This window comes from Sorex fumeus, unplaced genomic scaffold (genome assembly GCF_029834395.1).
Source record: "Sorex fumeus unplaced genomic scaffold, SorFum_2.1 ptg000007l, whole genome shotgun sequence".
Lineage (NCBI taxonomy): Eukaryota > Metazoa > Chordata > Mammalia > Eulipotyphla > Soricidae > Sorex > Sorex fumeus.
Genome location: NW_026606064.1, coordinates 40,445,208 through 40,461,601, shown reverse-complemented (window position 1 = coordinate 40,461,601; position 16,394 = coordinate 40,445,208). Strand labels below are relative to the sequence as shown.

The 16,394-nt window shown below is 38.6% G+C and overlaps 1 protein-coding gene across 1 annotated transcript in view; it reads left to right on the top strand.

The window, feature by feature from the left end:
- Positions 1–16,394, top strand: part of SDCCAG8 (SHH signaling and ciliogenesis regulator SDCCAG8) — a 125,873-nt gene that overhangs the window by 25,282 nt on the left and 84,197 nt on the right. The window contains exons 3-4 of the mRNA XM_056135676.1: positions 7,200–7,264; positions 9,785–9,973. Of these exons, the coding sequence (XP_055991651.1) occupies positions 7,200–7,264; positions 9,785–9,973 (254 nt within the window). The remainder of the gene's footprint in view (positions 1–7,199; positions 7,265–9,784; positions 9,974–16,394) is intronic.

Genomic DNA, 16,394 nt, shown 5'->3' with positions numbered 1-16,394 from the left:
AGATAGCTTTGACTGTATTGAGGAAGGTAAAAAGGTAAAGGCAAAGACCCTCCCGTTGTTCGTCGATTTGCTCGAGCGGGCCCAGTAACGTCTCCATTGGAGACTTTGTTGTTACTGTGTCTGGCATATCGAATACGTCACGGGAAGCTTGCCAGGCTCTGCCGTGCGGGCGAGATACTCTCGGTAGCTTGTTGGGCTCTCCGAGAGGGGCGGAGGAATCGAACTCGGGTCGGCCATGTTGGCTGCGTGCAAGGCAAACGCCCAACCGCTGTGCTATTGCTCCAGCCCTTGTATTGAGGAAAGTTCCTTTAATACACATTTCAGTGAGTTTTCATCATAAACAGGTGCTGGATCTTGTCAACTGCTTTCTTTGCATCTATTGGTATGATCATATGTTTTTTAACTTTTCTTTTGTTGATATGATGGATTATTTTGATTGATTTCCAAATGTAAAACCATCCTTGCATCCCCGGGATGAATCCCACTTTGTGGTGGTGTATAATCTTTGATGAGTTGTTGGATTCTACTTGTTACTATTTTGTTGAGGGTCTTTGCATCCGTGTTCATCAGGGATATCAGCCTGTATTTTTCTTTTTTTATGGTGTCTTTGTTTGCTTTTGGTGTTAGGGATATATGCCTCATAGAAACTGCTTGGGAGAGTTTCTGTTTCTTCAATTTCCTGGAAAAGGTTGAGAAGAAATGCAAGAGATCCTCTTTAAGTGTTTGGAAAAATTTGCTAGTGAATCCATCTGGACCTGGGCTTTTGTTTTTGGGAAGACTTTTGATTTCCTTGATATTATTAGGTCTATTCAGGTATTCCAGATCTTCTTGATTAAGCCTTGGGAGATTATAGGAATCCAGGAATTTATCCAGTTCTTCTAGGTTCTCGTGTTTCATGGCATACGGACTTTCAAAGTAGTCTCTCATGATGTTTTGGACTTCTTTGGTTTCTGTTGTGATGTCCCCTTTTTCATTTCTGATTCGGTATTAGGGTTCTCTCTCTCTCTCTCTCTCACTCTTTGTGAGTCTTGCTAGTGGTTTATCAATCTTGTTTATTTTCTCAAAGAATCAGCTCTTGGCTTCATTGATCTTTCGGATTGTTTTTTGGGTCTCCATGTTTGTTGATTTCTGCTCTAAATTTTATGAACTCTTTCCTTCTGCCTACTTGGGCTCCTTTTGCTGGTCCTTTTCTGAGATCTTTAGCTGTGAAGTCAAGTTACTTAGGTGGGGTCTTTCTTCCTTCCTGAGAAATTTTTGCTTGGAACTATAGCATAGCAATTTGGGCAGTTGACGTGTACACAGCCCACCGGCATTCAGTCCCTGGTATCCCATACAGTCCCACAAGCACAGGCAGAATTCCTGGGTTCAAAATGTGGAGTAAGCCCAGAGCACTGCCAGGTGTTTTGGGGCCAACCCTACTCACTAGTGAACTCACCAGTGAACCCATCTAACCAGTATTACTTCTTCTTGGAGAGACTCGGTTTTTCAATTTCCTTTCTTATTATTGGACTAGAGTTTCAAACCCAACAGCCAAGCTTAATAATGTGCCTGTCAAGGAGGAAATTTTGGGGTGGGCTTGGGTTGGGGGAAGACAATCTGAATACATGGGTGGAGAAAACTTGACACTAGGGGTGGAAGAGAGTACGCCTAAAACTCCTCACTGAATAATCTTGTAAATCATGGCATCTTTATAAAAATAAATAAATTAAAAACCATTGTGGTTGACTGAGAATTGTGTCTTAGAAGAACTTGGGAGGTCCCTTTCTAAAAGAAAAATTTATCCCAATTCATTGGTCTAGATTGAATTGTTTAAAAAAACAAAGCTTAAAATTTTAATCTAGGTTGGTGATTCAAAAGTATGAGTAGGGTTTTTTTGTTTGTGTGTGTCTGTGTCTTTGTGTGCACGCGCTCCTGCTTGTGACTTTTTGATGAGTTGTTTTTGTTTGCTTTTACTTGTTTTTGTTTTTGTGTCACACTGGGTAATGCTCAGGGCTTTCCCTTGGCTATGCCTCAGAAATTACCCTAGTGGTGCTTAGGGAACCATAATTGATGCTGGGGATAGAACCCAGGTGAACCATGTGCAAAACAAGAGCCCACTGTACTATCTCTTTAGCCTCTTGACAAGTTTGTTTTCCTTTTGTTTTGTTTTGTTTCGTTTTTAATGGATTCTAATATCTATCGGTAAACTACTTTTCATTCAAGAACAGTAGATTAGATGATTTCTTAATTTTTGACATAAAATTCTTGTGATATTTAAATAGTGTTAAAATTTAATATATGGTTAGAAAGAGATACTTTGTATTTAAAAATGGTTTTCACTTCCAGACTATAAATAACCAAACTTAGAAAGGTGCCTGTCAGTATGCAGAATGGTGTGGTCGTAAAAAAAGGTGCCTGCATGGTGTGTTGTTGGAATCTAGGGAGGGAATTTAGGAACACTGGTGGAGGGAAGTTGATACTGGGGATGGGATTTGTAGTATTGCTGTAGTATGCAGTTGAACACAACTTGTTCTGCTTTTTGAGACAAATTTGACTTCCCAAAAGGAAGTACTTATCTGTTGCAGTTTTACTTAGCAATTGATTTTGGTGGTTTAGATTTAGCTGTTATTAGCAAATTAATTCTGTTAAGCAATATAGATGTCTTAATATATGATTTGTTATCTTGTATTTTTTATTTTTGAAGTTTTTTTACTAATGTAACATTTAATTATTAATCCTTGAGCAACGTATCTCAGAATTTTCTGTTTAGAAGTAACTTATAGTATTAAATATGAATAATAAACTGAACCACTTAGTATTTCATTTTATTTTTCTGCAATTAATTTTTATCAGCCTTTTTCTTTCGGTACTTTTAGAAACATTTCTTTTTTTTAATATTAATAGTTTAAGATTTCATTTTAATTTCTTGTCTTAAAGTTAATTTGAAGACAACTTAGTTATAGGATGAAAGTACTAAAAGTTAACCACACAAAAAGTACAAAAATAACTAATTTTACTAATACATTTTTTTCTAACATATAGTCACTTAGCAAACAGAGACTCTGTTATTCAGACTCTTTATTATTTATGCAATGCAAAGAAGTAGAAGGGGAAGTGAAAAGGGAAAGGAAATTTGGCAAAGTGAATTCTGAGGGTAAGAGAAGTGAGTAACACAAAGGGGAAGGAATTGTATATTCCTTACTTTGTTTCTATATATCTCAGTAAGAGCATTCATAAGAAAACTAACATCATGATTATACAAAGGATGAAGTTATAGAGAGCATATTTGTTTTATTTTTGAACATTAACATGAGATAATATATAATATTGATATTAATGGAGCATTACAGATGTATCACATTGACGGAATAGTATTTTATGTTACAATGTTACCTTCATTTGCACATTATCATTATTGAGGTAACATGGTTTATAATTGTGCAAATATTTATACTTTAGCTTATGTTACAGCACCATGCAAAGTATCAAGGTGCCCATATTCCTCATCACTCTCCCTATATCCCATGTCATCCTCATCCTCCTATTCTTTCTCCTCTCCCCTTTTTCCCCATCTCCTGCATCTCACTTGGCAATCTTAGTTCTTTATAAGAGTCTAAGGTTTTGTTTTCATTTTCTATTGTCTATTCCCTACTTTGTTTCTCTATATGAGTTAGTTCATCCAATATTTGTCTTTCACCAATTTTACTTATTTAATTTAAGGTGACCCTTATTGTTCTCTCAATGTTGTGGCAACCTGCAGCGGTTCATCTTCTCTTACAGCTGAATTGTTTAATTTTGCATATGTAACTCAATTTCTTTTTAGCTGTTTTTATTGAGATAACGTATTTAAAATACTGTTAATTGCACTTTTCATGCATCATTCATGTTTAAGACATTTCTGGAGCCATAGCACAGCGGGTAAAGTGTTTCCCTTGCACTCAGCTGACTCGGATTCGATTCCTCCGCCCCTCTCGGAGAGCCCGGCAAGCTACTGAGAGTATCTCACCCACATGGCAAATCCTGGCAAGCTACCCGTGACCCACTATGCCAAAAACAGTAACAAGTCTCACAATTTGTTGTGAGACATTACTGGTGCCCACTCGAGCAAATCAATGAATAACAGGAGGACAGTGCTATAGTGCTACTGTACACCCAGTACCAGAGTATCTGCTTTCTTTTATGTCCCTAGGGTTCCCTGCCCACCTCTTGCCCCCATCCAACCACACACTCCCTCCCATTTAGGCTCAGTTATATCTCCAGTTCTGATAACTTTGCCATAGGAAAGTTGATCCCTCAATGTGTTTTAAATATCTGTCATATGAGCGATCTCTTTTAAAATAATTTTTAAAGAACTGTAGTTTACAAAGTTATTAATAGTTGCCTTTTAGGCATATAATATTTGAACACCAACCCCACCATCTTCACTCCACCAGTATTACCATATTCCCTTCCTACCCCCCAACTCCAACTCCATCCCTGTCTTTCAGCTAGACAGGCACATTACAAAGTTTCAGTTAGAAAGTTGCAGCTTGGAATTCACATGTTCAGTGTTGTTGAGTCTGTGTTTTGGATATATGACTATACCACTCACCAATTTCTCCAGTATAACTGAAGCTCTGATGCCTGTTCACCAATAACTAACCGTTTTCTTATTCCCCTGTACTTTCTTTTCTTCTCTGTCCTCCTCTGTAAATGCTGGTCATGGGTGGTCAAAACATGCCCCCCCTCCTTTTACTACAATACATTTCCTCATCCAGTATTCTGTACACCACAGAAAAATGATATCATTCTGCGTTTTGTATTTTATCTTCTGGCTCACTTCATTCAACATGAGATCTTCCAGTTCCAACCATGTTGCAGCAAACCGCATAATTTCATTTTTTGAAACTGTATAGCTTCCCATTGTAAGTATACATATATAGTATATACTATATGTGTGTGCATATATATATGTGTATATATATATTTGCCACATCTTCATGATCCATCTGTCATTGGGCACCTGTGTTGATTTCATATCTTAGCTTTTGTACTGAGTGCAGCAATGAATAATAATGTGCATATGTCCTTTTGAGATAACGTTTTTATATCTGGAGGTAGATGCCCAAAAGTGGAATTGTTCGGTCTTATCATAGTTCGATTCTAAGTTTACTGAGAACTCTCCATACTGTTTTCAACAGGGGTTGTACCAATCAACATTTCCAGCAGCAATGGATGAGAATTCCTTTTTAACCACATACACTCCAACCAAATTGCTCCTACTATTTATACTATGTGCCATTCTCACGAACAACAAGTCTCACAATGGAGACATTACTGGGCCCACTCGAGCAAATCGATGAACAACTGGAGGACAGTGCTACAGTGCTGCCATTCTCTGTATTACCTCATTGTTGGTACCTCATTGTTGTCTTGTTAATGATTTTTCTGATGATAAGATGCTGATTTTTTTTTTATGTGCCTACTAGCCATCCACCTACCTTCCTCTCAGAAGTGTCTGTTCATTTTCCTTTCCACATTTTTTTCTTCTTTTTATTTATTTTTAGATTTTTAGATTTATTTTTTAAATTTTTTTCAATGATTTGTTCACATTGTTTGTTCACAATGTAAATATTGATTACATTCAATATTTAACACCAATCCCACCACCACCCAAGCCTGCACAAAAGGCAGATGTTAAGTAATTTATTTTGTATTGCTTGTTATGAATAATTGACTAAAAATGATCAAAAATATTTCCTTAAAGGAAAGTGTGTGAAAATTGTTGTATCCCATTCTGGAGCCATCATGTTAGAAATTAGGTTAGCCCTGTATTATAAATCATTCAGATGAGTTTGAATATGTATATATATATATATATACACATATATATGTACATATATCTATTTTTTTCATCAAGATTGGTTGTCTTCATTCTTACACCCTATCAAATTTGATCTGCTGCTCTTGGTATATCAGTGACTTAATTGTATGAGATGTCGTGTGACCCCTTTCACAGTAGCATGTTCCTGGAATACTAAACTTTTTTTTTCATAGAGTGCTAAATTTGAGTTAATTTTTTTAACTGGATGGCAATTTGGGGGCTCAGAGACATCTCCCTCCAAAGGTGCCCCAGTGATATCAGCCTGGGGCAACTCTCTATGATGGAGTTCAATACCAATGACCTGATATGATTTTTATTTTTGTTGTTTCATATTGCTAGCCTCTGATATATGCAGTTTTGAAAACAAAAAGTTGTATCATAAAATTGCCCTTTTATGATTCAATAGTTCTTTGCAGATTTTTATTTAATAAAAATAGCACTGTAGCACTGTCTTCCCATTGTTCATCAATTTGCTCTAGCAGGCACCAGTAACATCTCACAACAAATTGTGAGACTTCTTGTTACTGTTTTTGGCTTATCGATTATGTCATGGGTAGCTTGTCAGGCTTTGCCGTGCGGGCGAGACGCTCTCGGTAGCTTGCTGGGCTCTCTGAGAGGGGAGGAGGAATCAAACCCAGGTTGGTTGCATGCAAGGCAAATGCTCTACCCACTGTGCTATCGCTCCAGCCCAGGATAAAAATATATGCTTTGGAATAAGTGAAAGATGTTTCTAAAACGTTTCTGAAATCAATGAAAACATTTATTTTCCTTGGGTACAAAAATAAAATATTTACTTTAGCACAGCGGTAGGGCGTTTGCCTTGCATGCAGCCAACACGGCCGACCCGAGTTCGATTCCTCCACCCCTCTCGGAGAGCCCGGCAAGCTACTGAGAGTATCTCGCCCACACAGCAGAGCCTGGCAAGCTACCAGTGGTGTATTCAATATGCCAAACGCAGTAACAACAAAGTCTCCAATGGAGACGTTACTGGGCCCGCTCGAGCAAATCGATGAACAACGGGAGGACAGTGACAGTGTCAGAATATTAATAATATGTTTAAAGGATCTAAGGAAGAGGACTCATACACGGGTTAAGGTACTTGCATGTTGCTGATCCAATTCAATTCCTGAAAAACAAAAAAAAATCCTTGGCTAAAGTACAGTGGGGAGAGCCTTTGCCTTGCACACATCTGACCTGAGTTCGATCCCCAGCATCTCATTTGGTCCCCAAGCCTCACTACAAGTAATTCCTTAGTGCAAAGCCAGTAGTAACCCCTGAGCATCAGCAAGTGTGACCCCAAAAGAAAAAAATGGGACATTTAGAATATATTTATCTATATTTTTCCCCTTTTCTAAAGGAGGAGCTAAAACTTCCTTATGAGGAAAAGAGGGAAATGCTGGAACCTCAACTGAAATTTTTAAGGTAAAGTGTTATCATCCATTTAAAGTACAACAAAATTATAATGATCTAAGGTGTATTTATATGTAAGTTTTAGTCCGTGTAAATGACAGAGATAGAGTAAAGTCCGAGTAGATAAGAGAGATAGTACAGTTGGTAGGACATTTTTCTTTCTGGGCTCACCTGGGTTCAGTCCCCGGCACCACATGTAGTCTCCAGAGCTCTGACAGAAGTGATCCCAGAGCACAGCACTAGCTAGGAGTAGGTCATGAACACTGCTGGGTTGGTCAAATAGTTATTGGTATTTTACATGAAATGTAAGAAATGTACTGAGATTGAGGGGGAAGGGGGCTGGAGAGATAGTGCAGCAGGTAGGACATTTGGTTTGCGTGTGGCTGATTCCTGGAACCCCTAGGGATGACACCTGAGCACAGAGCCAGGAGTAATCCCTGAGTGAAGTTAAGTATATCCTCTCCCAAAAAAGTCCTGAGTACAGTCAGGTATAACCAGTCCCTCCAAAATAGAAATTTATGAAAAGGAAGAGTAAAACTGTGTGGTCTTTTTCTAAATACTATTTCAAAGACATGTGTTGTAAATTATCAACTTTATATAATCACGTTATAAAAAAAATGTTTTCTCTTTGAAATAAGAATCCCTAGCTACTCTTGTAGAAATTACGATTTTATTTTTAAAAGTATTTTTATAGTGCCAAAGATATCGGAGGCCCTCAGAGAGCAAGCCATATATTTTTCCACTCAATCATCTCTGGCCTTACAAATGATGCTTTTACTATAAATAACAAAGCGAAAGCATCCTAGTTTTCAAATGCCTTTTTCTTTATAAATATTCATCTAATTTTAATATCTCAACAATATTGTTATAGTTTGAATATTTTACTGTAATGATGTTAAAATATTAAAGCTTATTTCAAATAGTGATAATGAACTATTTTTGAATTCATATAATTTTAGGATATATTTGGTCTGGTGAAGGGTGGAGGGAAATGGACACTGATGTAAGATGAGGTGTTGTATTTTCAAGCTCTCTCATTAACAATATTGTAAGTCACATGTTCAATACTAAAATATACATGAAAAGAATACTTTTTTGGAGGAATTGAGTTTTTAATTACTTTCATGGCCAGGGCTGGAATGATAGCACAGCGATTTGCCTTGCACGCAGCCAACCCGGGCGACCCGGTTCCATACCTCCACCCCTCTTGGAGAGCCCAGCCGGCTACTGAGAGTATCTCGCCCCCATGGCAAAGCCTGGCAAGCTACCTGTGACGTATTTGATATGCCAAACACAGTAACAAGCCTCACAATGGAGACTTGAGCAAATTGATGAACAGTGGGAGGACAGTGCCTTACTTGCGTCTGTGCCTGGCATTTTGCTCTCTGGTGCCCTCTGGTGGTTTACAGGAGCCATATGAGGTGCTGTGGATTACACAGGAGGTTTGCCAAATGCAAGATAAAGCACTTTAAGCCCTGTGTCTGGCCCCTAAAGAACAGTTTTTAATTTTGAGTAAACCATTTTTTGTTTGTTTGGGAGCTACAACAGGTTGTGCTTAGGGTTTACTCCTGGCTCCGGCTCAGGATCACTCCTGGAAGGCTCACATGAAGTGCCTGGGTTGAACACCAGTTGGCTACATGCAAAGCAAGTACCCTACCTGCTATACTGTCTTTCTAGCCCTTAAGTAAACCTTTCTCAAGTACTGAGATAGATAGTTCGAAGGTGTGAACGCGTCTATTGCAAATAGGTGGTCTGAGTTTGATTTCCACCACTTCATGGTCCCCTGAACAACAACTGGAAGGACTTTCAAGCCTAAAGATGAAAGTAATAATAGCCTCTGAGCACTGCTGGATATGTTCCACCACATACCCCCCCCCCAAAAAAGAATAAGACTGCTGATTAATATAGAATAAAAATCTTCCAAGTATTTTACTTAAAAGTACTTTAGCTAAACATTTCAAACAACTAGAATTCATTCCTTTCACTGCACCTACTATCTCTCTGGCCCTTTTTAAATAGTCATATTATGGAGAAACTTTACCCAAGACCCTTTGCATTAAAAAAAAGGAATAAAAAAGACACATATGTGCACACAGTTATAAGCCCTGTCCTTAGTAAATTGCCTTTTTTCTGATTGATGGCTACTATTTATGAAGTCCTATCATTTGGGGGCCTATTCCAATAATGCTTGGGGGTCACTCCCAGCTCTGTGCTCAGGAACTGCTTTCAGTGGTGCTTTGGGGATCATGTGCCAGGAGTTGAGAGTAGACCTCCTTGATGCGAAGTCTGTCCTAAGCACTTTGAGCCATCTCTCTATTCTACTATGTTAATATATTCAGAGGGAGAGTCATCTGTGTTAAAATTGGAAAAGAACTTGGTATGATTATTAACATATTCAAGTTATTAATTGAAAAATGAAAAAAGGCATATAAAGCACCTTGCAAATGTTCATCATAGTATTTGATGATATATTTATAAGTAGTGTAATTTTATCCTTCCATCTGCTAGAACTATTTTCCTTTTCTTTTGTAGAAAATATTTAGCTGAATCTCAGAAAGATTGTGAAGAATTTAAAGGGCAATTACTGCATAAAGAGACTCTTATTGCTGATAATATGTCTAGCTATGCTGGTGGTCTTTGTTTGAAATGTGCGCAGCATGAAGCTGTTCTTTCCCAAACACATAATAATGTTCACTTGCTTACCATCCAAAGGCTGACCAAGTAAGTATGCTTCTACATGAATAGTCTTTAGTACATTGAAAAATTTGTCTTTCAAATGTTATCCTGGTACTGAGAAAACTCATAGTGCTTGAGTATATGGTTTGCATGAGGGAGCCCTATGTTTGAAACCTGGCATTGCATAATACGTCAACCACTTCAGGAAGTGCACCCTACCAAAAAATAGAGGGATATTGTGTTCTCTATTCCCATGCTAAATCACATGTTAGTATTAAGCATCAAATAAAATAAACTATGACATATGCTCAGCTTTTCTCTCATTTGTGTTTTGTTTCTCTTATTTCCTCTGAATTTTGTGGCATCCCTTTACTTGCCACAGTAGTGCTCTGATCTAGATAGTAATTTAATTCTTGATTTTTAAGTGAAGAAATTAAGGCACATTTAGTAACCTGGGCTGGAGCGATAGCACAGCGGATAGGGCGTTCGCCTTACAAGCGGCCAACATGGCCGACCCGAGTTCAATTCTTCCGCCCCTCTCGGAGAGCCCGGCAAGCTACCGAGAGTATTCGATATGCCAGACACAGTAACAACAAAGTCTCCAATGGAGACGTTACTGGGCCCGCTCGAGCAAATCGACGATCAACGGGAGGGCCTTTACCTTTACCTTTACCTTAGTAACCTAAATCCCAGATCCCCCATCTTCCAGTAGGTAGGCATTAAACCACCAACTGCCCCCTGCGCCGTGTTATCCCATCAACGGCCAAGACCCAGGGACAATAAAACCCAGCTCCTGGAAGCACGCAGCCGTGAATGTCTAGACAAGTTCTCACTCTTGGAGAACCCGACAGGCTACCGAATGTATCCTGCCTGCACAGCAGAGTCTGGCAAGCTCCCTGTGGCGTATTTGATATGCCAAAACCCAGTAACAATGATGGATCTCATTCCCCTGACCCTGAAGGAGCCTCCAGTGTGGAACATGCTAAAATCTCAGGGCTAGGACGAATGGAGACATTACTGGTGCCTGCTCGAGAAAATCGATGAACAACAGGATGACAGTGATACAGTGTTACAGTGATGAAATATACTACACATATACCATAAAATACACTATATATAAATTGTACTATAGGATATACATGTTAATAGTATGCTTCTAATAACATACTACAAAACTTTATTGTAACTTTTGAAGGCAGGATAGGTGGAATTTGCTAATGTTTATGTGAGTAGCTATGTCACTTTGGACAAGTAACTTTCCTTTTTGGTCTCAATCTATTCTTAAAGTGAAAGAATTTAACATGCTATTCTTTAGAATTCATTTCATTGTGATTCCATAATTGCATATGCATTAGTGTTCTTCCGGGTTCTGTTTTGTTTTGTTTTTGTTTTTCAGTGCCAAGGATTGAACTCAGGGCCTTATACACGCAAGACAAATTCTCCGCTGCTGACCTCCATTCCCAGTACTCCACCATTATTTTTTTTTCCAGCACTATTTTTAACAAACTGAGTTTGGGAGTAATTGCTATGTCTTAGATTCCCTGATGATGTTATTATGACATGCCTATTACAAAGAATGTTATGAGTACATTGGAAGAATAATACTTTTTTACCCATTAATATTTGAAAATTTACCAAGGAAAGTTACAAATGAGCTTCATGTAGTTAAAGTTTTTATTTAGGCTAGAATGTTAGTTTACTGTATACTTTTTATGGATTTTCTCTATTCCAGAAGATTTTTATTGTTGTTATTGAAAATTGTATTTAATAACAATAAATTGTAGTTGAGAATTATTTTTATTTTATTTTATTTTATTTTTATTTTTGGGTCACACCCGGCGATGCACAGGGGTTACTCCTGGTTCATGCACTCAGGAATTACTCCTGGCAGTGCTCAGGGGATCATATGGGATGCTGGGAATCAAACCCAGGTCAGCCACATTCAAGGCCATGCCCTACCTGCTGTGCTATCACTTCAGCCTCTTGAGAATTATTTTTAAACTTACTGTTTAGTCACAGTTTATATATATATGGAGCGATAGCACAGCGGGTAGGGCGTTCGCCTTACAAGCGGCCAACATGGCCGACCTGAGTTCGATTCCTCCGCCCCTCTCGGAGAGCCCGGCAAGCTACCGAGAGTATTTGATATGCCAGACACAGTAACAACAAAGTCTCCAATGGAGACGTTACTGGGCCCGCTCGAGCAAATCGACGATCAACGGGAGGGCCTTTATATATATACACACACACATATATGTATATGTGTATATATGTATATATCTCCTATGCCTGTAATTTTCTCTATGCTCAAGGTCACCCCTGTTTGGATTCATTCAAATGGCTTAAATCTCATTTCCTTTTAGAATATTAGTTTACTAACCACATCCCATCCTGTCCCCAACTTTTCCTTTCTTTCATAATGTCTATGTATGGAGTCAACATATGGTTTGTGTATTTCTATATTTCTGCCTCATACTAGAGAACTCAGACCATGATAGACATTCAATAATTATTTGTTACTCATATTTTGTCATTCCTGTATAACAGTCAGAGGGTCTCTGGTTTGAATTAATACAAAGAGTAGGATTGTCATACCAACTTTGCCCTTTGTTTTGATCTTGACTTTTCTGAGTCAGGAATATTATTTTGTTTTTTGAATGATACATGCTTCTTGGCGTTGTACTTAAGTAGCTTGCCTTGTAACTAGCTCTTACGAGCCAAAATATCTGTGTTAGTATTCTAATTCTACTTACAAATTACTGTATACCTTTACAAAAGTTAACCTTTTATGCCTCAATTTTCCTGTTCTTTCCCCTCCACCTGTGCAGCCATGAATCAAACTTAGAGCCTTCCACGTGCAGCGCATGTGCTCTGCCACTGAGTTATATCTGCAGTCAAATTTGTTCATTTTAAAAGTAGATTTGAAAACATTGACTTAGAATAGTAGTATTTTAGGAGTTACTGAAAGAATACTTATATAATGCTGTAGTGTCACAAAAAAGTATTCCATAATTTTATAAAAAATTGGGACTGGAGCTATAGCACAATAGGTAGAACGTTTGCCTTGCACATGGCTGAACCGGGTTCAATCCCCAGCATCCCATATGATCCCCTGAGCACTGCCAGGAGTAATTCCTGAGTGCAGAGCCAGGAGTAACCACTGTGCATCGTCCGGTGTGACCCAAAAAGCAAAATAAATAAATTATATAACCTTCAGTAGCTCCTTTATGCCAAGAAAAATCAAAATTTCTTACAGTTAGGGTTTCTGTAGGACTAAACTATTGACTGTTATATAAGAGTTGAATTTCTCTGACATGGGCTGACTAGAAAATTTTATAATATTTATTGATGGTCCCAGTCCACTTTTAGTAAAACGAATATTAATAATGAATATTAATAATTATCTTTGTGCACTCAACTATGCAGGTTTTTTATTCCATAATTCCAGATATCCCAGAAAATCCACAAAGGAGTTTTAAGTTTTAAGAGCAAAATGATGGATACCTGAGTGGAGTGGAGACGTACCCTACAGTAGAGAGATTAGATGTAGCACTTATTGGCAGAGTGCTTAAGAGACTTGGTGGAGAGACTGAAAGGGAAACAAAGTGCGTAAGTGACTTGGAGGACTACCCTGCACCAGCAACACCAGAGAGAGGCCTGTGGCAGATCACTTAACTGACTAGGAAGAATGCCTTGCGATGGAGACCTTGGAAAGGAATGTATGGGTGACTTGGACAAGTGCCTATAGTTGAGAGGGTGAGAGCAGAATGATTGAGCCAGTGAAGGTTGTGTCCTTGTTGTCTGGAATGTGGCTAAGAGATTTTAGGACAGATGCAAACCGACCCAACAGTCCTGTAGCTAAGCAGGTTCTTGACGGACTGACACTTAGTCAACCTATTCATCAAGCATCACCCAGGCCACCATTGCCTCCCAAAATAATCACATAAGGCAAATAAATAAATAAAGAAAGAAAGAAAGCCTTGAAACAGAACTGTGAAACATGGTGGGGAAGATATTAGTCTCACTCCTATTTATAAGAGGGAGCCTTATCGGCCAATTTCAGTTCTATTTGCCAGTAGAATACCCAGTATTGTTGTTCTCGAAATTTAGGATCTTTCTTATCTGTGGCCTAATTTCTCAAGGTTAAAACAATATGGCTCACAGCAACTTTTGGCTTCACTTCTCTGTACTATGGGTCCTTTGAAATAGGTGAAAAAACACCCCTGACTGCCAGAATCTTACTATAGAAGGGAATTCAATAGATTTGTTTTTATTTATCACATAACCATTGCAGGGTAACCAGAATTGTGCCACCAGTCATCTTTCAAACCTCTGGAACATATGGGGACACAGAATTAGACTATTGAGCAGTATCAAAAGCTCTATTTTTGTACCACATTTCTATTTCAAACAATTCCAGTATCACACCATGTATTTCTACCCAGATCACTGGAAGTTGACTCTGTAGTTGCAGCTAGGTACTGGAAAGCACAGATATTATAAGATCACTTCACTGAACAGATATTACAGATACATATGACCACCATTCTCATTTCCTGCTCAGGCTGGCTGAATAATATGTGCCAAATACCATCAGCTGTGAAACCTATGCCAGAGCCCAGACTGGATTTACTGATACTATAGAAGATATCTGGTACCTGCCATCACAAATCCCTAGCAATCATCCAGTCTTATAGAAACTTAGGCAGCAGCTCAGTTTGCAGACATAAAGCCCTGATCATTGCTCAGACTAACTTGTACTTGGTTTGACATTCCTATTCCTCAATGTACCACCAGATAATTTAGAAAAACAAAGGCATTTAACTCTATCAATAGATGGGGACAAAAGCCCGGGTCTTAAAAATACTTTCAAAGGAAGATTTAATATCATTTATTATTGATATTAATATTGATGTTCAGTGAATTGGAGAAATCAGTGGAACAGTTCATTTACAAATTTAGAGAAAGTTTGAATGAAGGTATGAAAAAGTCTCATCTAAACAGAGAAATAAGGAGTGCAAAAAAGTTTAAAAGCACACAAAAAGTCTAAAAGCTCTATCAAAAAATTGGGTGAGGAAATAAACAGACACTAGAACCGCTGGAGCGAAAGCACAGCGGGTAGGGCATTCGCCTTACAAGCGGCCAACATGGTCGACCCGAGTTCGATTCCTCCACCCCTCTCGGAGAGCCCGGCAAGCTACCGAGAGTATTTGATATGCCAGACACAGTAACAACAAAGTCTCCAATGGAGACGTTACTGGGCCCGCTCGAGCAAATCGACGATCAATGGGAGGGCCTTTTCTCTGAAGAAGACCAGCAGATGGCCAACAGACTCATGAAAAAAATGCTCATCATAACGTATTAGGGAAATCAAAGTCAAAATAGCAGTGAGGTATCATCTTAGGCTAGTGAGAATGACACATATCAAAAATACTGGAATAATCTTTGATGCAGGGAAGTGGTGAAAAAGGAACCAACAGACTCATGAAAAAAATGCTCATCATAACTTATTAGGGAAATCAAAGTCAAAATAGCAGTGAGGTATCATCTTAGGCTAGTGAGAATGACGCATATCAAAAATACTATAATAATCTTTGATGCAGGGAAGTGGTGAAAAAGGAACCCACATCCACTGCTGGTGGGAATGTTGTCTGGTCCAACCCCTGTGGAAAATAAGTGTTGCAGTTAGTCAGAAAACTCAGAATTGAGCTCTCATGTGACCCACAATTTCAATTTTAGTTATCAATCCACAGGAAAGAAAAACATTCATTCAAAATAATGTATAGATACCATTATTCATTGTAGCACTCAGTACAATAGTTAAGAGTTGGAATTAATCTAGAAGTCAAACAATAAGGATCACTCTTTATAGATTCAGGGGACCATAAAGAGTGCTAGGGATCCAACCCAGGTCATTGGCATGCCAGGAAAGCATCCTGCCCACTATACTATCATTCCAGCTCGAAATTTGTTTTCATTTGTTTGCTTTAAGGCTTTAGGGTTTTTTGATCTGTGCCTGAGTCTGTGTCTGGATTACTCCTGGCGGAGCTAGGAGAACATGTGGTGTTGGAGATGGAATTATGATCAGCACCTGTGAGGCAAATGCCTTAATTCTGTTACTATCTCTGGCTTTCTGCAGAACATTTTATTTTGGTTTTTTTTTTTTTGTATGTTTGTGGTTCATACCTGGCAGTCTCAGTGCTTACTCCTGGCTCCGTGCTCAGGGATCACTCCTGCTGGGCTTGGGGAACCATGTGGAGTGCTGAAGACTGAACCTGAGTCAATCACATGCAAGGCAAGTGCTTTGTTACAAGTACTATGTGATGTCACAAGTACTGTGTTACATAGTACTTTGTTACAAGTACTATGGCCTCAGCTCCCAATAACAGCAAGGTTCTTAAAGTAATGGTTGTTAAACAGAAGAAGATTCATTGATAGCAACACAATAGTACTAGGAGACTTTAAT